The sequence below is a fragment of the Scomber scombrus genome, chromosome 9 (assembly GCF_963691925.1).
Source record: "Scomber scombrus chromosome 9, fScoSco1.1, whole genome shotgun sequence".
NCBI classification, from domain to species: domain Eukaryota; kingdom Metazoa; phylum Chordata; class Actinopteri; order Scombriformes; family Scombridae; genus Scomber; species Scomber scombrus.
This window is the reverse complement of record NC_084978.1, coordinates 24,964,097-24,986,793: the sequence shown is the minus strand read 5'-3', so window position 1 is coordinate 24,986,793 and position 22,697 is coordinate 24,964,097. Positions and strand designations below refer to the sequence as shown.

The 22,697-nt window shown below is 37.9% G+C and overlaps 2 protein-coding genes across 2 annotated transcripts in view; both read left to right on the top strand.

Annotated features, from left to right (window-relative positions):
• The first annotated feature begins 3,689 nt into the window (after positions 1-3,689).
• On the top strand, positions 3,690-13,973 carry guf1 (GTP binding elongation factor GUF1). The gene is made up of 17 exons (XM_062425702.1): positions 3,690-4,022; positions 4,323-4,434; positions 4,984-5,132; positions 6,609-6,689; positions 6,788-6,865; positions 6,964-7,047; positions 7,138-7,202; positions 7,297-7,500; positions 8,758-8,897; positions 9,200-9,323; positions 9,885-10,017; positions 10,418-10,561; positions 11,183-11,316; positions 11,639-11,740; positions 13,322-13,441; positions 13,599-13,635; positions 13,744-13,973. The coding sequence occupies exons 1-17, from the start codon at positions 3,837-3,839 to the stop codon at positions 13,876-13,878; spliced, it is 2,028 nt and encodes a 675-aa protein (XP_062281686.1). The 5' UTR covers positions 3,690-3,836; the 3' UTR covers positions 13,879-13,973.
• Positions 13,974-16,247: 2,274 nt separating this feature from the next.
• The window catches only part of pigg (phosphatidylinositol glycan anchor biosynthesis class G (EMM blood group)), a 63,549-nt gene continuing 57,099 nt past the window's right edge, over positions 16,248-22,697 (top strand). Inside the window, exons 1-2 of the mRNA XM_062425699.1 lie at positions 16,248-16,677; positions 16,786-16,991. Coding sequence (XP_062281683.1) covers positions 16,524-16,677; positions 16,786-16,991 — 360 coding nt within the window. The 5' untranslated portion in view covers positions 16,248-16,523. The remainder of the gene's footprint in view (positions 16,678-16,785; positions 16,992-22,697) is intronic.

The following is a 22,697-nucleotide window of genomic DNA, read 5'->3' as shown; positions in this document are numbered from 1 at the left end:
CAACCATGAATGCCTGTATTTGTCCTGAAGCTCACTGGACTAAAAATAGTTATGGTTAAAGTGAAGCTAAAGGAATATTATTACTGCTTCAAGGACAACTTTGAATCCAATACCTGTCAATAGATCTACTGTACAATTCACAATTTGCAACAGCCCAGTAAGATCTTGAGACTATAACTGAGGCAGCTCAATAGACTCCTTCAGCAAAGGAGGATGCTATCAACCACTGTTCCAATGCTGCCAAGGACTATCTTTATGAGCGTGTTGGTTAAAACCCACAAAAAGCCCTGTGGCACTGAGCTGTGATGCACAGCTCGCCGAAGTATTATTTTCTGGCCTGATCTTCCACTCACACGCTGTACAGAACCCTTGCAGTGTGAGGTCTCCTCCACGCTGAGCCCTATCTCCTCCATCCACAGCTGACCCTGTTCATGCGCTCAAACACTCCTGGCTGACAGAAATCAATACTGATGGATGTGAAGGATGTACAGTACATATCCGGGGAGCATAGCAGAGCTGTTTACATGTCAAGAAATTGTCATAATTGAGCATCGTTTAAAAATTATTCAGAGTGTCACATAGCAACGCTTGAAAATGTGACCACAGACAACTTTTGAAAAAAAGTACAAAGAATTTCAAATTTGTGATGCTCCAAGCAGCGCTGGCTTGAATTGGACAGTGACTTAATGTGGTTTATTCGATTGCAGTGATGCAGGAAGTGCCTGTACACCGCTTAACAATCACTCTGTCAACAGCCACAGCAATCCCAAAAAGAATAAAAATGGGACACACATACAGTACGTGATTGAGACCTCAGTTCCCTCATTAATCAGAATTCATTAACCTAATGACTTTAAAGTAACCTGTATGCCAGGAGAAATGATACAGATGCATACATTTAGTGATACCAACAACATGTAGATGCTCCAACCTACTGTGCAACAGTAAATATATGTGTGGTGTTGTAGTTGTATGATCAGTTTAACATTACTAGCAATCCTTGCCTATTCATAATACATTTGGAAAATACCAAGAATGAGATAATTTATATGGTAACTGTTCAATGGCTGGTTCAGGGGCAATTCTCTCAAGTCTAACTAATAGACACTGTGACATGAGGTACAGTAACAGGAAAGGCACAGGTGTAATTATTAACATTAATTAATGGCTGCTATTGACTAACTGAGACTGTTAATGTGTTAGTTACACCTGTGATTTTCCCGTAATGACAAGTAAAAATGTGAAGAAGGTGCCCAGGAAAGAGCAGTGTTTGTTTTTCTTTACTGCTTAGCCTTAGGGGAACTGGAGCCAATCTCAGCTGACACTGTTTGAGAGGCGGGTACAGCCTCGACAGGTCGCCAGTCAATCACAGGGCTAACATATAGTATAGAGACAGACAGCCATTTACACTCACATTCACACCTACAGGCAATTTACCTAACCTGCATGTTGTGATATGTGGGAGGAAGCAGGAGTGCCTGGAAATAAGCCATGTAAACTCCACAAAGAGAGGCCCCAGCTGACTGGTGGGTTCTAACACAGGACCCTCTTGCTGTGAGGCAACAGTGATAACCACTGAACCACTGTGCCACCGGTATTGAAACAGTAATGATGTAATAAACAGTTGATGACATTTCTAGGCCCTAATGGAAAGAAGCGCAGAGAAAATTAAAATCTTTAAAGGGTTCAAATATAAATCACTCTTTCATAGGTAAATACCAAATCATTTTGATAACTAGTTATGATAATAAAGGCTTATGAACAGTTTGTGCCTCTCGCTGTTATAACATACAGACTTTTTGTTATCACAGTGCTGAGCAGATATTTCTCTGAAAAACTAACCCGATTTTTAAGATATTTCGTGATTCCTCCAGACTTTTGTCATACTGGCTGTTTAACCTATTTCTGAAGTTTCCCATTTTCTAACTCATAGCTTTATGATTACAATAATTCATATATATTTACAATTTTCATTATTTAATATATTCTCAAAGTATACTATAATGCAGTCTTTTTCTTTTTTTGGCATAGAGTAAAACAAACCATCTTCCAGTCATCTTTGTTTGGTTTGAGAAACAAATTGCAACTTGGAAAATGGTAAAAATGTTGGCAACACTTTAAGTCCCCCTATTAAGCATTTATTAGCAGTACAAACATTTAATAAATGGTTTATAACACATTTGAATGCAAATGTAAGAAGATATAACAACATTGTGTTTATTAATAGCGGCCTATTGTCAGCAATTAGCAATTCAATCTCCCACAAAGACATATTTTATATTACTATAACAGTGTTTTACTATACTGTCATTCATTATCGGTTCATACACCAGCATCCATCTATGGCCCATATGCATTAACACACACATGTATATCTGCTCATAACTATAATACATTGTAGTGTGTTGTAAACCATTTATTAAATGCTTATACTGCTTTAAAATCCTAGAAGGGGGAGTAAAAAGATGGTGTAAAATGTATCTTGAGAAGAGACCTGTGAGGTTTGTGTTATCTTTAATAAAAACAGATGCCAGCTCTGTTACTCGAATGTAATCCTCAGTGCAAAAAGTCTCAAATGAAAAAACAAACAAACGATGATTACATGACAGGCAGAAACCGGGGCTAATAGAGGCTTGTTATCTGTGGTTGTACAAAGAGAGAAGCAGTCATCTATTCTTGTGCAGGAGGCTGCTTCGTTGTCATAGCAACTGATATCCATTTTTATAGTTCATCTGACAGCTTGAGCAGGCGGGACTTCCGGCTGGCCAAACGTTTCCAAAGATCATCATTGACAAGATAGTTATCCCCCCTTTTTTTGTTTTAAGATTTAGTCAGCTCAGCATAGCTCATTAACATTACAACACCCTTTACACACTACAGAGTACATATTTAACAATTCATTTACGATATGTACTGAATTGAAGCATTAAAAATGCGTTAACGATGTGGAAGCTCAGGGTCAAAATGAGGACCTGCATTCATTAAACCTGCATTATCTCTAATGGCCAGCAGGCGGCGACTCCACTAGTTGCAAAAAGAAGTTTTATTGTGTTGTAGTCTATGAGAAAATGACCCTACTTCTGACTTCATTTATTACCTCAGTAAAGAATTTTCTGATTAGTTTATGGCCTAAATCGCTAGTTTAAACTCTACTTCAATAAATATTGATGTTCATTAAATAAACTATAGTCCCATTTAGAGTTAAAAAGACAATAAAGCTGGTACACTTTTGGGCAGTGCTACGTTGTGATGGGCAAGTCGCTACCATAGCGACAACGTTGGTTACGTACAGATTGTATAGGCATAGATGTCGGTATTTTACTGTTTTCAATTCATGTAAATTAACAGTAATATTGTTGTCGCCTAAAACGTCCTTTTTCAGCCTTTGGTTGCAGTAAAAGACCCTCTAATGAGTCATTTGTTCAGTTTTTCCGGTAAGTACATTTTGTTTTAAGCCTGTTTTCGCTAGCCAAAAATTCAGCATTCGTATTATCGCAATTAACTATGAACGTCTTAAAAGAGCTCTTGTAATACATACATGTAGTTAACCAGGTTCGCTTCTTCGTTTGCTGACATACACCAAAACGGAAGTTATTGTAGGAATTCATCTTGTTTCTTTAAAACATCATCTCTTCTTCGGAAAAAAGAATCAACTACATTTCCCAGAAGTCATTGCCGATGAACCGTCACCCAAAATGTCTGCACCCTACAAACTCATGGACAGGAGATTGTTATTGTGATTTTTTTATCCTGACAGTCCACCAATGTGACAATGACCTGCACTTTATTAACGATTCATCCTCTTCTCATCATGCTGTGAGCTTACCTGTGAAAACATGTGGTTTTCTTTAGTCAGCCGGGGCTGTGAAATGCCCGTGTTAAGACATGTTTTGCAGGTCAAAATGTACAGAAGGAAAATGCCAAGCTATAACATGAGTTACTCAGTGTTGAGACACCGCTGGATGAAAAGGCTTCCTGCTCTGTCCTGCAGCTTCAACATGATGAGCACACAAACAGACAAGGTAAGAAACATGTATGATGACAGAGAGAGATGTTAACTACACTGTCAGGACTATTTATTGTCTCTGTGTGTACTGCTTCTCATTCATACGTCTGTAATATTTCATGCAATAGTTAAATTGCTTCAGTAAAAGTTAATCTGCCAATTAAAAGAATGAGATGGTGACAATCATGAAGCTCAAGGTGCTGTACTTCAGAAACAGACATAACAAATGAGGTGTTCAAATGTGAGTTTTGGTATTTGTGTTACTGGAAGGATTCAGCAGGTTAATCTGTAGGTTTTCTTTCCTTTTGTCATGAAGGACATCGTCGACCTGTCCAAGTTCCCCGTGGACAGAATCAGGAATTTTTGCATCATTGCTCACATTGATCATGGAAAAAGCACTTTGGCTGACAGGCTGCTGGAGATAACAGGTTGGTTTACATGTATTTATATAGAATTTCCATAATCTTAAACAGGTTTACAGAGTAGGAAAGTCAGGTCACATAGTTGATCTGTTTGATTTTGATTGATTATGGATTGGCTGGCTGTTAATTTGGACACTGGTTTATTGCTTTACCATTTCCATGTCTTCATGCAGTCCCAGCTGCTCTATAACTCAATGATAATGATCCAATTTGCGACCCCCTCTGTACAATGACCCTATGGGACTCACTCCCATGATGATAATATACTACAATTGGATTGTTAGCTATCTGCATTAATCAGGAGCATTGTTACTATCCAAATGAATCCGTTTTTCTTTGCATCACACACACACACACACACACACACACACACACACACACACACACACACACACACACACACACACACACACACACACACACACACACACACACACATCTACAATGTCAATGATTGGGTCACAACTGCAGTTCAGACACAGTCCTCACTGAGTAAATCATATAATACTTATATCTTATTAAACTGCCTGACGCAAGGTTTTACTTGACAAACAGGCGCCATAGCAAAGACAGAGAAGAACAAACAGGTGCTGGACAAACTCCAGGTGGAACGAGAGAGAGGGATAACAGTGAAAGCCCAGACAGCTTCGTTGTTTTACAACCACGACGGCCAGCAGTACCTCCTGAACCTCATCGACACACCGGTAAGACCTCCTCTGCTAGAGTTTGGTGCAATGTGCTTCTGGATCACTAGGTGGAAGCATGTGCCTTGTAAAGTGTATATGATTTGATGATGAAGTAGTGAAGAGACTAGTTATTCATGCTCTCTTCTGCTCTCATTTGTCTTCTCAGGTCATGGATGTTCACTTATTTTTTATATTTGATTTTACACATCCCAAAATGTCCCCAATGATCAGTGAATACACAATCTAATGCAAGCAGATAATTAATTCAGGCTTAAAATCTGTCTTAAAAGAACACCTACAAGCTCATATTTACATTGTAATAATAATAATTATTATAATAATTAATTTTATTTATAGGCGCCTTTCAAAGCACTCAAGGACACCTTACAAGACACATAATAAAACAACAGTGCATGAAACATCATAATATCAGCAAAACAAAGAAACAGAATATTAAGTTATTATGTTATATTATGTATATAATATTAGATATCAGTGTGTATGTATGTATGTATTAGTGATTAGTAACTGTTTTAAGACGTTATCTTTTTGTAGTGAGAATGGACAGAAGAACACTTATGCAGTACTTTCAGGGCCTGATTTACTAAAGGTTTGCGTGTGTAAAAATGTGTGCAAACTTGACATCACCCACAAAAAAAATGTGCCAGCTGATCTTATTTTGATTTTAACCCCAGTGTGCAAAATAAAGGGAGGAGAAAATGCAAATATGTTATTTAGCAAATGCATTGTGATTTACCAGAATTGGAGGTAATTTTGCTGACGGTAACTGTGTCTATAAATAATACCTTTTGAAGTCCAGGTATTAACCAGCTGTTTCTGTGATGAGGAGGAGACAGAGACACAATGACAGAATACACAGAGAACAAATTTCTTCCAATCATTTTGGAGTGGAATATTTTTGGTTTTACTAACAACATTATCACAAATACTCTGCCATTTAGTGGGTTTTTCTGGTAAGATTTTTTTTTCTGCAACTCAAGATGTTTGTTAACCTCCTCCACAAAAATCTGTAATTCTATAAGATCACATTTCATTTTGCGTTTGCAGGCTTTCTGTTCGTCCAAACACACGCAAAACCTTCATTTAAATACCGCTGTCTGCACCTGTTTTCATTTACGCAATTATTCCTAGTAGATCATCCACAAAACGCACGCTAACTAAACATACAATCTATTGCACTGCACCTGCAATTCAGTACCCTTTATTTGGGATCTTAGTCAAATCAGGCCCCTTAATGTACATATGAACTTGTGAGGATAGTTACAAGACATACATGAAAAAAAATGAACATGTCTTTTAAACACAGAGTGATAATATGCATTAGGGCTTCTTGTTGCTATAGAAAAAATAGCTCACCTCTTATGTGAAGGAAAAACTAAAATGAGCTTCTTAAGATATTTTTTGACATGTGCATTTGTTTACTTGCTGGGTTACTCACTCGTCTCTCAACCCTTTTATCTCACCTATTTCTAGGGTCATGTTGACTTCAGTTACGAAGTGTCTCGATCGATCTCTGCGTGCCAGGGTGTGCTGCTGATCGTCGACGCCAACCAGGTACAGAAGCAGAATTCTAGCTGTCTTTGTGAGTGTGGCTGCAAGCGCTGCATTCACTATATATTTATAATATTATAATGTTTTCTTGATATGTGAAGGGGATTCAGGCACAGACGGTGGCTAATTTCTACCTGGCCTTTGAAGCTCAGCTGGCAATCATCCCCGTCATCAACAAGGTACACTCAGACCTACTGCTGTTTGGTTTAATCCCGCTTTATTTTTCCACTTGACTGCGACGTGGCAGGTAATTCTATTTTGACATTTTCTCCCTCAGATCGATTTGAAAAACGCTGATCCGGAGAGAGTGGAGGCACAGGTTGAAAGGGTGTTTGATATTCCAGGGGATGAGTGCATCAGGGTGAGGTGGAGCATATGTGAGCTCTTTGTTTTTTAGTGATCCACAGAAGCTGAGAAACGTGTCTCATTTGTCTGATCTCATCTTTTTCAGATTTCAGCTAAACTTGGAACGAATGTTGAAAATGTTCTCCGAGCAGTTGTGGAAAGAATTCCACCGTAAGAACGCTCACATGGTTTCATTTCACTCACTAAACAATGTTTGACACCTAAAACTGAAGCTTTTTCCCTTTTACCCTTATTGTATTCTCAGGCCTGCAGCAAGCTTAGATGATCCTTTCAGAGCCCTGGTGTTTGACTCCAACTTCGACCACTACAGAGGGGTGGTGGCCAACATCGCTGTGTTCGGAGGTCAGGTCAAAAAAGGCGACAAAATCGTGTCAGCGTATCTCGGCAAAACCTACGAGGTCAACGAGCTGGGGCTTCTGCGGCCAGATGAGCACCCGACACAGAAACTGTAAGCCATCTCATTTGTCATTTCTCCTGTCTGGTATCTCGTCCACTCAAACTAATAAGAAATGATTAGTCAATGAATCCACAGATATATTTTCTGCAACTATTTTGATAACTAATTAATTGTTTTTTAAGCAAAAATGGAAAATATATTACGTTATAATGAACTAAATATTTGAAGGTTTGTTGAACTGTTGATCAGGCAAATCAAGCCATTTATCACCTTTGGCTTTTGGAAATTTTGATTGGTATTTTAACTATTTTCTGACAAACACCTGATTTATTAATTGAGAAAAATCATCAGCTCTTAAATCAGTACTTTCACCCATTTTTGAGAAAAAGTGAAAAAGTGCTTTACCTAAAGTACCAGTCAAAAGTTTGGACACACTTTTTCATTGATGTGAATGGGAAAGTGTGTCCAAACTTTTAACTGATACTGTATCTCACTTTCTTGCATTCTGGTTTATTCTATTCAGTCTTAATGCATGTTTTTATTGGTTTTCTTTTAATAACCCAATTACTTGGGTGGCTATTTTGAAGGTGTTCTATTCACCATTTGACCTTATTCCAGTCTTCTTATGATTGGATTATTTGATTCATAATTATTAATCTAATAAACTCTAAATTATAAATTATTATTTAGCGCTTGATGCTTGTTTATAAACCAGATAAAGGTCCTTTAGTATAAAAAAAACGTACTACATAAAATAAACCAGAAGTACCAGAAACTAGAAGAATAGAGTTGAAACAGTTTATTTTTCCATTGACAAAAAAATCAACAGTTACCTATTTTGACAATACTAATAATATAATCATTTATAATAGTTAATAATAATTTAATCATTTATCTATAAATGAAAAAGACTTTCTCCATCCTCAGTATTGTGAACATTTTGAAAAAAGGCTACTTTGAGCTTTAGTGATGGACATTTTTCCACAATATTTTAAATGAATATTTGATTTATTGAAAATCGGCTTGTTTTTGATAATGATAATAAAATGTATTTTCAGCACTATAATGAACTTGTAAAATATTTTAACATTTCTAGAAAATACATAGTTAAAAATCAGATTAATCAGCCCTGTTTGCACAATAAGCTGCTTTTCTGTTTGTCTGCAGTGTTATGTGTCCTCCTTTTAAGAAGCAGTGATCCACACTGTAAATAAATACCAGAATCCTGTAAACATTTGTCCAACTGTCCACTAAGTTGCTTGTTTACATTATATTAGTGTGATTCTCTGATATGGACTGTCTGTACAGGTTTGCTGGCCAGGTGGGCTACATCATAGCCGGCATGAAGGACGTGAAGGAGGCCCAGATCGGTGACACGCTCCACCTCCTGGATCAGCCGGTGGAGGCTCTTCCAGGGTTTAAGCCGGCCAAACCCATGGTCTTTGCTGGTAAGAACTGCCCTCCTCTGCTGTCACTTATTTTTTAATATCTTGATCTCAAGTACAAACTCTCTCAAAAAAAAACTGTAATTGAGAATACAGAATTTTTATCTCACCACCTAACATAAAGCGACATGATAATTACACCAGTCTTGAATATTCCAGCGTTAGCGGACATGTAGTCGAATATAAAAGCCCTTCAGTGCATGCCGCGTTTCACTCGCTGGTACAGTAAGTGCAGTAAGTGCTCAAGAATCCTGTTTGCTGATTGGTGATGTGCACTCCGGCTCTTGCTTGTGTTTCTCCCCCAGGCATGTATCCGATGGACCAGTCAGAGTACCAAGGCCTTCGCAGCGCCATTGAGAGGCTGACCCTGAATGACTCAAGTGTCACAGTGCAGAGAGACAGCAGTCTGGCCCTGGGAGCAGGCTGGAGGTCAGGAACACCACTTTGAATTAGAATAACAAAACTGCCATTCCAATGCTTAACACACACACGCACGCACACACACACACACATGCATTTTGAAGACACTAAGCAGTGCAACCTTAAAATTCCGACACCATTTCAGGAGCTTAAAATGCTTGGATGTTTTTCAACACATTTTCTGTTGCAGATCAGTTTCCTTCTTTTTCCTAAAATACACTAAATTAAGAGGAAATAAGAAGGTGCACGTTCTTTCGTTTGACATCATATTTTTTGATTGAATAGGTGACTAACAACTCTCTTTGGGCAATAACGTGCGCTGCCAAAAAAAGGGAGCCAAGTAAGAGGTTGCAGGTCGTATTACGAGTCCAGGCGGATGTAAATTTTTATTTTATTAGCGGCAGTTATTCTCATCAGGTGGAACTACGAGACGGCTCCGGAATAGAAATGAGTCTCGCTCATCGTTGAACTCTTTCCAAACAGGCTCTTTGTAATTAGAAGTGCAAGAGTATCAATTATGAAAGTTGAGTGAGCCAGTGAACCGTCTTCTCCCCCCTCTCTCCTCTGTAGACTTGGCTTCCTGGGACTTCTTCATATGGAGGTGTTCAATCAGAGGCTGGAGCAGGAATACAATGCTTCTGTTATTGTTACAGCTCCCACCGTGCCCTACAAGGCTATCCTGTCTTCAGCCAAACTCATCAAGGTAAGAGCCATTTTCCAGGTCATATATTGCCTAGTCTTACAGGAAAATACATCTACATCTTACACTAATCTAAGCAAGAAAAAGCAAGTTTCTGACTATATTGAGGATAAACTAGTGTGCTTCCCTTTTGAAATTACAATCAAAATGTTTTGGCAAAAGTAGACTCACAGCCAATTTAAATGCATTATGTGCATAAGTTGAGTTTTTCCTACAAGCAACATTTTTTCATCCCAACTCCTGGCAGCGACTATCTGCACATAATCATTTTAACTGATTATTTTATGACGGATCATTAAGATGTATATTATTCCTGAGTTACAACTAGCACAGAATATCTGTCTTAATTAACAAGTCTTCACTTGTCACATGCGGGCTAAAATCTCACCTGTTCTTCCTACAGGAGCACGGCAGCGAAGAGATAACCATCGTGAACCCGGCTCACTTCCCTGACGGATCGGTCGTGTCAGAGTATTTGGAGCCCATGGTGCTGGGGACCATTCTCGCCCCGGAGGCTTACACCGGCAAGATTATGACTCTCTGCCTGGTAAGACTGTCCCTCACGTCACGAGATTGATTGATTTGTTTCCGCAACGTTTTTGACTGCTGGAGAAAAAAAATGCTAATGAAGGGACAGAATTTCTCGGTATATCTTGTCTATACTGCATTTATACTTTCTGCACCGTGTGCAGTTTATTTCCATTTGCCTGTTTAGAGTTGACGTGTATATCTTGGCTCGGAAACATTGTGTTTTAAATTTGTTTTTGTTTGTCAGAGAAGGATGCTGTCTCTGAATACTCTCAGGCGAGATTCTCAAGCCTGTTGGATAATGGGGATTGACAGGAGATAGTCCTCGTCCTCGCTGTATACTTTTCCCAATTTGTTTGGAGCCAAACTTGAAAAAATGACACCTAAAAAATTCCCTTGTTTTGTTTGGTAAATGTCTTTATTTATCTGAAACTACTTTACATCTTCAGGTTTTTCCCACATAACATAAGCATGCCTTGGTGTCCAAATGTATCTCAAGATCTCCAAGAAGTCCCAGCCAGTTTAAATTAATTGATTAATTGAAGCCAGCCAAAGGAGCCCTTCTCTGATAGTTAGTATTATAAATAAATGCAGGACTGGTAGAAGCAAAAATAACGTCACACCGTTTGTGTTGTTAAAGAATCGCAGAGCCACCCAGAAGTCCATGGTGTACATAGACGACCAGCGTGTCATGATGAAGTATCTCTTCCCTTTAAATGAAATTGTTGTGGATTTCTACGACCTCCTCAAATCGCTGTCTTCTGGATACGCCAGGTAATATTAAGCAGGCACTGTGTAATGTCAAAGTCGATCATAAATACTTAGTTTTTTACTTTAGTCACTTTGGTAAATCTATCTCTTTGCAGCTTTATATGCAGCATAGTAAAATAGTTGTGTAAACTACATTGAAAATGCCAAAAAAAAGGCATTATCACAAAGTAGATTTGAAACTTGTATTTTGTTGTCATATCTATTTATATATTCTATCAATGGATGAAGGACATCCTTAAGAAAGAAAAGTCAATGAATGTAGTAAATGAAAATCTTGGCCTTCTCTTCCATTCAACAATATATTACTTTCTTACTGCTTCCACAGTTTTGATTATGAGAATGCGGGCTACCAGACTGCTGATCTGATAAAGATGGATTTTCTCCTGAATGGACGTTCTGTGGAAGAGCTCACCACTATTGTACACAAGTACGTTTTCTAATAATAGCTGAGTTTAGATGCTGTAAAGTACAAGTGATTGAGTTTTCATTTTCATTTTCTTGTACAAGTGTACATAGTTCAAGGTTATGTGGTCCTTTATTACTCCGTGTCTTTCTTCTGAGTCTATGGAGCATGAAATATATATTTAACATCCATGATAAAGTTAAAAATGGCTACTTGGCAGCCAGTGGTAACATTATCTATTACGATGACTTCACACATCGGACAAGGACTTCATTTCATTTGTGACAAGGACAATAGAGTAACTTCACAGTCCAAAAGTGATGACAGACGTCAGATATTTGATGTAGTCACCAGAGCCAGTGCAGGAGTCAGCGCAGGCCTTGGTAATTGAAGGGCGATACGCTTCACCAGCGATGGCTACTCTCTAACCATTTGTACTTTAAGCCTCGGAGCGGAGCCGTTGGCAACGTGCCAATCACAGAGCAGAATATCTTTAACAGGAGATATAGTACAGAGTAACGGAAATTTATAGTATGTGACATGATGTAACTGAGAGAATGATGTCCAGTCAAGCTGAAAAACCATGTGCATCTGTTTGATAGGAGGGATTTTATCCAAAGTACCGTACAGTGGGTGTAGGTAGGTGACCGCAACAGGAATTGAGACCAGAAATCTGGAGTTAATGTGTTGCTCTACCAGTTAACATGCAAAAGACTTCTTCAGTGGAACTAACATGGTCAAACAACTCTGGTCTGATTTTGACAACATTTAGAATGATGCTGTCTTTCCATTCAGTTCTGGTTATGCTGATTAGTCTAAAGGGGTTGTTGTGATTAAAGGTTGACATTTTTTACTTTAAAGCTGCACTACTCAATATTTTCATATTAACAGTGTTTAGTTTAAAAGGTGTCATCAAGAGTGACGAACACACAGAGAAATTATCACCAAACTCTGCCTTTCCCTTCAGATTTATAGAGCGTCTTCGCATCTTAAAGCTCATTGTTTTGGTGTTACGGCTGAAAACTTTACTGTTCTTGCCAAGCTCATTTCCAGCTGCAGCAGGCAGGTTATAGTTAGCTAAAATTCTTCAAACCCCTGCCCGCCCAAAAGACTGCACACTACCTGAGCGGCACCAAACAACAGCAAAAGTTAGCAACTAGCTCTCAGGAGCTGGTGGAGACCAAAACAGAGCTGAAAGAGGAGTGAAATTGGACTTAGATTTGTCAGGAGGCTAGAAACATGACTCCACAGGAATGCATATATGTAAATACAGACTGTTTGCTGACATGTTTCATCACCTGATAAAGTTCATAAGGCAGTGTTGTGTTTACAGCTTGTTATGCTGTCTGCAAGTAGTGAAAAATTGACACTACTTTAAAAAGCAATATTTACTCCACCTTCAGCCACACTTTGATGAAACTTGTTTTTGGGGATGACACATATACATGTCATTATCCTTTGTATTTTGAGGTGATGCGGTGAGGACTTTAGCTTTATGGATAACACTTTTTTTTCCTATTATGATATAAAAGATCAGCAATCACCACTTAGTCAGTCATGGTTTTAAAGCTGCGTTTGGTTCTGATTGGTGTGTTTTCCTTGCAGGAAAGGCGCATACAGTACAGGTAAAGCCATGTGTGAGCGACTCAAAGACTCCATACCGAGGCAGATGTTTGAGATTGCCGTGCAGGCTGCTATTGGGAGTAAAGTCATCGCAAGAGAGACGTAAGTACAAGATCTTCACCAAGCTAAAGGCTTTGTTAGAATGTGAGTGGATGATAAATATATAAAACACTTTGAGTTGTGTTCATGTATGAAATGTGCTAAATAAATAAACCAAACAAAAATGGTTGAGTGTAAATATGTGACATGTCTATTACAGAATAAAGGCGTACAGAAAGAATGTTCTCGCAAAATGTGTAAGTCATTTTCTTTTTCCTCTCAAAGGTTTTAAATCTAAAAATATACCACAGACCTTCTAAATTCCCACTGAACCCTGCATGAATTATGTATTTCTCTCCTGATAGTACGGAGGTGACGTAACACGGAAGATGAAACTACTGAAGAAACAGGCAGAGGGCAAGAAGAAGATGAGGCGTATCGGCAACGTGGACGTCCCCAAAGACGCCTTCATTAATGTTCTGAAGAGGAAAGACAAATAAATGCAATACTGTCAGTATATTATTAGGAAATATTATTATTGTATTCAACAGTTCTTTGTTACTGGAAGACTGAATAAAGAGGTCAGTTGTGCTGATTTTAATAAGATGTGTCAGTGCTTCCTCTGTCTCTTTGCCAGAAAAAGGAGTTTAAAGACTCTGCTGTTAAAAATCAAAGTTAACACATTAAAAATCATGCATTGGTTTATCTCCAGTGATTCTGATGCTATAATATCACTTCTGCTTGTGGTGTATCATCTGATTCTCTGAGAGTATACTGACAACAGATTGAGACATTTCTCATTAAAATTATTTCTCAACTGCAAATACCGAACATTTGCTGGTGTTAAACAGGACACTAAATCCCTGCCGGCTCTTGATCTGGATGCTGGCTGTGATCCCTCACCTCCAAAAATAACTAAATAAATAAATGAAATAAAAAGTAGTTAACATGCAGAGAAGTATCACCTTATTATTAAAACATACACTGTGTCCTGAAATTAACAGTCTTTAATGTGATGTTCCCAGTAGGTGGCAGCAGCGCTTCAAAACACACAACAGACCTGAAAGCAAATGAATTTCATCCTGAGATAATTATCAATCAGCCTCAGGCCTCATAAATGTCAGCTTTAAATCATACAAAACACCAGACAGTCCATTTATCCTCAGCGCAGTAGTGGTAGTTACTTGATGAAAATGTCTCATTGTCCCTGTATGCTGCCCTTTGTGCTTGGCAAATTTAAGCAAATTCGATTTAGGGATTAATTATTATTGGGCTGAAAGGAAGAAGAATGGGACACAATTTGACAAGTTGTACTTTAGAGGTGTGCAGAGCGTCTCGGTGTTGGGTTCAGAGCGTGTTTGGTGTACATAAACTGTCAGCTTCAAGTTTAGGATGTGTTTTTCACAGCAGATATTTTGACCTGTCACAGCGGGAAAGGACAAGTGAAACTAATAACACTGATGATTGCTCAGTGCTAGTTATCATTCCAGTGAGACATCATTAATGTCATTAATTACACCTGTGCTTTGCCTGCTATGACATATCAAAGTGTTTTTATTAAATATTCATGGTTCTGTCAGGGGAATAAATGAGATTTTACAGTCATTTTTACTGTTAGACTTGGATTGTTTAGAGCAGCTAATTTAATAGAGAAACATGCTTTGCTCTGGTTAGTAAATCCCCATATTGATAACAATGTTGTAACCTGTCCCGGGTTCACAGCAACCTTATTAAACTTATTTTTGATGATAGGTGTAATGTATTACAGGGGTTACCATCAGCCTTCTCTGTCAAAAGAGACTTGCACTCTTTATATTCATAAACCTCTAGGAAAACCGCCTGTAAAACATGCATGGTAATATAACTGAATCAGCAAGTAAAAAAAATCTTTTTTCGTTTTTTAGAGCCATTAGAGGGTATAAGGGTAATCAATTATGAGTTGGTAAGCGTTTATAACACATTTAAGTAAATCTGCACAAAATCTAAAATCTCAACATAATTCAGCCCTCTTATCATATTCTAATTACTGTGTGGAGTTTTCACTATGAGGTTTTAGAACATTAAAGAACATAAGGTCATCATCAGGTCTCCATTACACCCTGGGCAAAAGATGGAGAGCCATCTTATTGTGGCTCCAACACTGAAAAAGGATTTCTTTATGACAATATGTCTAGATAAAAGACAATCAATTAAGATTTTACTGGATTCATATTTTATTTGCAGAATCACGATAAATTGGTTTCCAACCAGCTCTAGCCCAGTCTTTTGCAACATTATGGTACTTCTACCATAATGAAATATTAGAAACTGAAAGGTGAAAGGTGCAATCCAAATATGTACAATAAAATATTACCCCAATATTAAAACATAGAAGTGGAACCTGCTCTCACTGTCAAACTGATTGAGTGGTTTTAATATTAAATAATCAATGTATATGATTAAACTTTTTTTTATGCATCTTTCCTTTGAAGAACAATATTACAAATATAACCTATATTGTCCCATTCTTTCTATGGCCGATGCTGAAACACTTGCTCATGCATTTGTCTCATCTAGGTTCAATAAGAAAATGTATCAGTCTTAATATAATTCATGTAAATTCATCTTGATGTTGTGTTAATTTTCATATTATTGTTTTCTGTACTGTCCAAACTGAATAGATGAACTGAGAAGTAGGAAATGCCATTTTAAGGATTTAACATTATTTTTTGTAGAATAACCATATTAGACACATCATATTCAAAGTTCAGTACTTTATGTATTCATTTTAAACCATGTCTGAAGTCGATCTATAAACACAACACTCCGGGCTGAAAAACGCGTTTTCGTTATGTTTGACTCTACGTAATACCCGTAGTTCGATGCTATCAATGCGGAAGCCGCTTCATAGCTAACTAGTATTAGTGTTTGTATTCTTAATTGCGACTATAAATTCATATCATAAAGGCAGCTAATGAAACACAGTAACGCGTGGCTTTGTAAAGCTTCGTTTGACAGTGTGTCCATCTGAAATGGGATGTTATGGCTTTCTATATTCTCCTTTATTTAGATAAAGTATGTAGGGAGCGTTGTGTCTGCTGCTAGCTGCTCTAGCAAGTTATCTTTCTAACTTATTCCCTCCTCGGTGTGTCCAACAACCATCAACATGAAAGTACGCTCGTCTGTGTTTGCCTCGTTTATTTTAATATTTGAAGTTTTTGGGATTTGCCTCTTTCTGCGGGGTTTTTTCCCGGTTCCTGTCAAGTCGTCTCTCTCATCCAAGAGCAAGCTGTCCGACCTGCCAGCGGAGCCTCTGACAGGTGAGCTCACAGCATCCTCCACCTGTCACCTGCTTGTCTGTGTGACTATAGCCTGTATGTGTTCACTGACAACCATTACAGCTCATTATACACTTGCTTATTTTACAGGGGGCTCCCACAACTCCTCTCGCCTCCCCCAGCCCCTCTTTAAAAGGGTGGTGATCATGTTGGTGGATGCCATGAGGGAGGACTTTGTGTTTGGAGTCAATGGTCGCACCTATATGCCTTACACTAGACATCTGGTGGAGAGAGGCTCATCACTGAGCTTTGTGGCCAAGGCCAGAGCTCCCACAGTCACCATGCCAAGGATCAAGGTGAGATGGGACCAGAGCTGAACAACCTGTTTCAAACATGTGTCAAAAACAAGTTTACTGCCAAGCAGGTTTGCACATGAGGAACTTGTCTTGGTGGTGTTGGTAATCAGTCAAAAATTCACTAAATAATACAAAAAAGAAAGGAAGTAAAATATGTATTCTAAGTGAGAAGAGCTGCTACAGTACAGGTTTACATTTTTAATTGAAGCGATTGAGATGAAATATACAAAATATTGAGAGGAAGAGTTAACATTATATGCAGTGTGCAATTAATAGTGATAATAATAATAATAATACAACTTAAGTTAATGTAATATGCCATGTTAGATCAAAGATGTACTGTAATGTAGATGATGTCTAATGTATCATCTGACTCATAGCAACTAGCATTTGACCAGTTATTGTTTAGATCAAAGTTGTGAATGACCAGTATTTTTGCTATTATAAGGATCTTAAAATAATAATAATTATAAATATATTTAGTATAGCAACTTTCACAGAAATAAATTCTCAAAGCACTTCACAGAATATTATAAGGATCATAAAAACATGAAAACATTAAAAAACTAAGGCAATTAAAACATACAATCAATGAGCCGGAAGCAATAAAAGCAATAAAAATGAAATTAGAACATAAAAATATAAAAGTAAAACACAGGACATACAAAGGGTCTGATTCTAATGAATAGAACACACTGATTTAAGGTTTACACACAGCTCTGAAACAGCCCTCTAAATTATAATGGGCACAATGCTATTTAACTTCTACTGATGAAATGCTTTAGGGAAAGTTGCTAATGCTAAGTAAAGGTAAAACAAGGATCTTTGATGTATATGGCTGCCTTAATTGAACAATTACCTGTGAAACCTTGCTGTGTTCGGTGTGGAACCTCTGTCAGACTGAAGGTTTGCTCATGTGTTCAAAGTCATGCAGACTACGCCACCACGCTTCAACACATGTAGCCCTTTTATGCAAGCTCAGCAAATCAGGAACACAGAAATGGTGAAAAACAGTTTAACGCTATATCTCCACAATTCAGTATTACATAGTAATCTCTTCACATGGTTTCAGTAACAATTTTCTACCATGTATAATGTGATTAGAAATAAATCAGTGAATTCACTTTACACTGACTTTAATTCAAAACTCTCTCTGAGCTGAAACCACTGCTAGTGCTTAACTAGACTTGAATAAAATCTCGATTAACATTTAAATAAATCTAAATGCCAGATCTCCTTAAACCCTAGCTGGTATTGTTATCCTAAAAATGTGTTAAACGATTTTTGAGCAATTACTGCTATTTGAAACTTGGGCTGAAACGATTGATTAGTTAATTCTTTAGTCAATCGATAGAAAATGTATTGATAAGTGATTAATTATTAAGCAAAAATGCTAAATATTCACTGCTTTCAGCCTCTTAAAAGTGAGGATTTGCTGCTTTGCTGACATTGCAAACTGGATATCGGATAAAACAAACAATCGCTTTCCCGCATTCCCGTCCTCCATATGTGGATAACTTTGTTTTTAACCTATTTTCTAAAGTCATAAAAAATACAGAACAAACATTATAAATCAGTAATGTTAATATTTGTTAGTTACACCCACATGTGAATCAGAACTGTACATATTGCCCTTCTTTCTTTTCTTTTCTTTTATCATTCATGCTTTTAATGTATATTTTAGCATTTAATATGACACATCTTGACTTGCAATGAATGTGGAAAAAAGGTTTAAATCCCTCTTATCATTAATATTTCATCTGACACAGAATAAGAGGAGCATGGGTCAGAGCCAGTAATGCATTGGCAGTATTCCTGCGAGCTCACAGTGTAAAAAAAGAAGGAAAAAAGCAAAGAAACATTTCGAAATAGCTCCTAAGTTATCGACTTGTAAGTGAAAATAGGGTGTTGTGGCAGAAATAGGAATAGGGTGATAACATGGTGAGTTGTCACATTTGGATGGTGTGTCGTGCTTATGAGAGTATTTGGGATGGGGGAAGAGGGGGAGGGAAGCGGAGCCAGCAGGGAATTACAGTCATGTCATGTGCGCGTTTGCATGACAGTTGGTTGTGCTGAAACACAGAAAGATTGTGGGCAGAGCAGGAAAGAGTCAGCGTGCTGTTGTCAGTGATGTAGGGAGAGATTTTGCAAAGTTAATGATTTTTCCAGCGCAGTCTTGCAGGTGCCAGGGCAGTGCTGCTGCTGACGGCGGCGGCGGGAGGGCGTCAAACTGAAGCTGTCAGGTAAAGCTGAACACTGAGTCTGAGTGTCGGAGGGCAGAACAAAAACCAGCATTAATGCTTCAGCAGTGGAGGGAAGTATAGGGATATATGCTGACATCGTCAAGCTGCTGTAAAGACGGAAGAAAACCAGAGCCAAAACTCAGCTCTGGAAAGTCCAGCTGCTTCCAGTTTGGAAAGAATCCTGCTCAGTGATGTCTGATAAATGTGCTCAGACAGGTAGTGTAGGAGCCTCTGGGCTGCAGACTCAGCAGAGTTCAGGTCAGCGAGGGCGGCAAAGAGCAGGAGCTGGTAGACGGTGTCAAAGAGAGTGGACGAGATGAAGGAACTGTCAGAGATAAGGCCATCCTGAAACCTGATGTGGTGTAGAGTGGAGTGGACCATCAGTTAATCTATGGATTTTCTAAAATTCTAAAAACTATTAAATCTCAATAGTAATGACAAATTCCCACATGTTATCAGAACACAAAGACATTTCCTAATATGAATAAATTGAATAGAGGCAAATTTCAACATTCGAGACAGATTATCCAACTTCATCTTCTTCAGCTAATGATTCTCCATTATCGTGTAAACTGTAGATTATTTTCTCAATTGATGGTTTGGTCTGTAAAATATAAGAATATATAACCAATTTGCTAATTTGATGGATTCAATCTTTCTTTTTTTTTTTTTTTAAATTCAACCAACTATCTAAGAGTTAGGATATTCTGTTTTCTTTAATATATGACAAAGAAAAGAGCTGGAACAAGCACATTTTTGGCCCGCTGACTAATCAATTAAATGGCAATTTTTTTCTGCATTGATACACTACAAATAATATCTCATATAATTGATTGATTTAGTATTGATCAACTCATCAAGTTGAGTTTCTACAAATAATTATATTACAAAAAAAAACACTTGTTTTTTGATGAAGGGATGCACTTCTAATATCTGACGAGTTTTAATTATTATTTAATCTTTAGATTATTTTCTCAATTAATTCTTTGTTTTGTAAAATCAAAAATCAGAAAATGCTAATTTGATGGATAATCATTATTTTAATCTCAAAGGTTAAGGATATTCGGTTTTCCATCATATATGACAAAGACAAGCATCAGTCATTTGATGGAGCTGTAATGAGCAAATATGTGTCTTTTTTCCAGAAAAGATCATCCAAACATAAGTAATTAAGTCATTTTAAGCCCATTGACTAATCAATTAAATGCCAAATTGTTCCTACACTATTTAAAACTGATATCTCATCAAATCAATTGAGTTAGTGTTGATCGACTCATCAAGTTGAGTTTCTACTAATAATTGCTTTACAAAAAAACACACTTTTAATTCAGATCTGCTGGTATCTAGCTCCTATAGAGTTTGATACATTATGGACAAAAGCATCCAAATTGACTAATATCAAAATGTCGTCATGCACGTTGTGCAGCACTATAGATGTGTGTACATAAAAAAACTCTGAAACAAGAAACAAACTTGTTGTAGCTGTAAATAGACAGAGGACATCTTCCTTGGACCGGCTCAACCGTCACATCAATGAAAAGTTGATGTGGGCTGTCATGAAACAGAGCGGGTCAGTGATCTGGAGGAGGGATGAGCTGAGAGGGATTGAGGTGGACTTGCAGGGAGACAGATGTTCCTTTATAATCCAAGGCTTTAGAGAAAGATGCCATGAAATAGAGGGGAAGAGGCTTCAAGCCATCTTGGGGAAGGAGAAAAAAAACAACAACATCCCCTGCTTGTGACAGATTTGTTGATGGGAGGAGAGAAGGCAGGAGTGATAAGAAAGGAGAATCAAAATGAAATCTCATAATTTAGAAGTGCAGGCGTGTTGCAGCAGAGAGGTACAGTACAGTATAGACAAGAAGATGGAGGACATGTGGAGAAATTGAAAACCCTTCTTTCTACTGTCCAGAAATGTGTATGTTGGATTTACAGTGCTACTACATCTATAAGCCCCTCAAATAGGACAGTTAATCACATGTTAGAGGGTCGAGCAGTTCTAGCAGATTCATTCCTGACGTCGTGACCACGCTGCTTGATTTTTTCCCCCTTCATCAGTTGACAAACCTCAAAATAAAATATCGTCTGAGTGGTAATTATTTTTGAAGTACTGTAGAGATTTTTTTTTTTTGAGAGACTACACACAAGAGCACACTGTAATGAAATCCCAAGACTGCTGAGTTTTTTGGCACACTGTCACACTGCAGCTGGTGCATCACAAAAACAAGCATACAGTACGATGACGGCTTCAGGACGACGCATTGTTTCACATCGAGTAACCAGGCGTAAGCGACGAAGTGTGAAGTTGACATTGTGTTATCTGTGGAGCTTTAATAACATCACAAGTATTGAGGTTAATGTGTTTTATCTCGGTAGGAGATTTGGTGATGCGCCATTAGGTGGCAGTACACACCAACCACCATTTACTGCCCACTATCACTGCATTGCACCCAATTAACTGGTATGACACAGCCAACTAACCTAAATCATAATCTCTCAGTGGCAAGGCCGTTCATTTACACACACATTACACCCAACGCTCCCTCTCTCCACTGAATCTAATAAAGTTACAACCCTCATGCAGATAGATGTGAAGACTTATTCAGATACAAACACGCACGTATCGCTTCTCTGTGTATTATTAATTTTTACTATTATGGCCCAGGCAGCAGTGGTGTTACCAGAAACACTACCCTGGAGTCACAACCCACTCAAAATTTAATGTCTCCAATTCAAAAGTTGATTTTCTTCTCCCGGTCCTGTCTTCACATGTGGTCAGTTGAGCTGCTCTCTGGGACTGGCAAAGCAGTCAGAAGACATTACTGAGATGCTGAATTTGGACAATGAATTCAGTTAATCATAGCAGCAGCAGCAGCAGCAGAAAGTATCTACTCAGGTCATATGAAGTAAACCAAGTGCATAATTGATCCAGTGTTTTACCTCCATGGATATTATTTGGTAATGAAACCAAAGCAGATTTAAATTAATGGTACAAAGTTGTTTCTTTTCCAATAGTCATCCGAAATAAGTGCTGAAGAGGAAGCTGGAAAAATCTTTTTTGCTTGGCTCCGAGTCACAGCCTCTTCCGTCTGTGTTTTGGCACCTTTACAAGTTTCCATCACTGAGACCGGAGAGTGTCTGTGTACCCCACTGATATTGTATTTGACATTTAAGCAGTGGCACATCGAGAGCCTAGACACATACTGTGGGCCAGTAATTAGTATGTTGATGAGTCACTGATTCATTCAGGCAACATCTCAATAGGCTTTTTTTTCAACATCTGGAGAGACTTTTTTTTTTTTTTTTTTTTTTTTAAACTTTTTCTCAGTGAACTGATGTTTTTCCTTTACTGTTATTTCCATCAATACCTTTTTTAACCTTTCAGTTTATTTTAGTCTGTACATTAAAAGTGTTTCTCCCATTTTTTCTTCTCGAACCACCGGTTTCATTAGTCAGATTATCT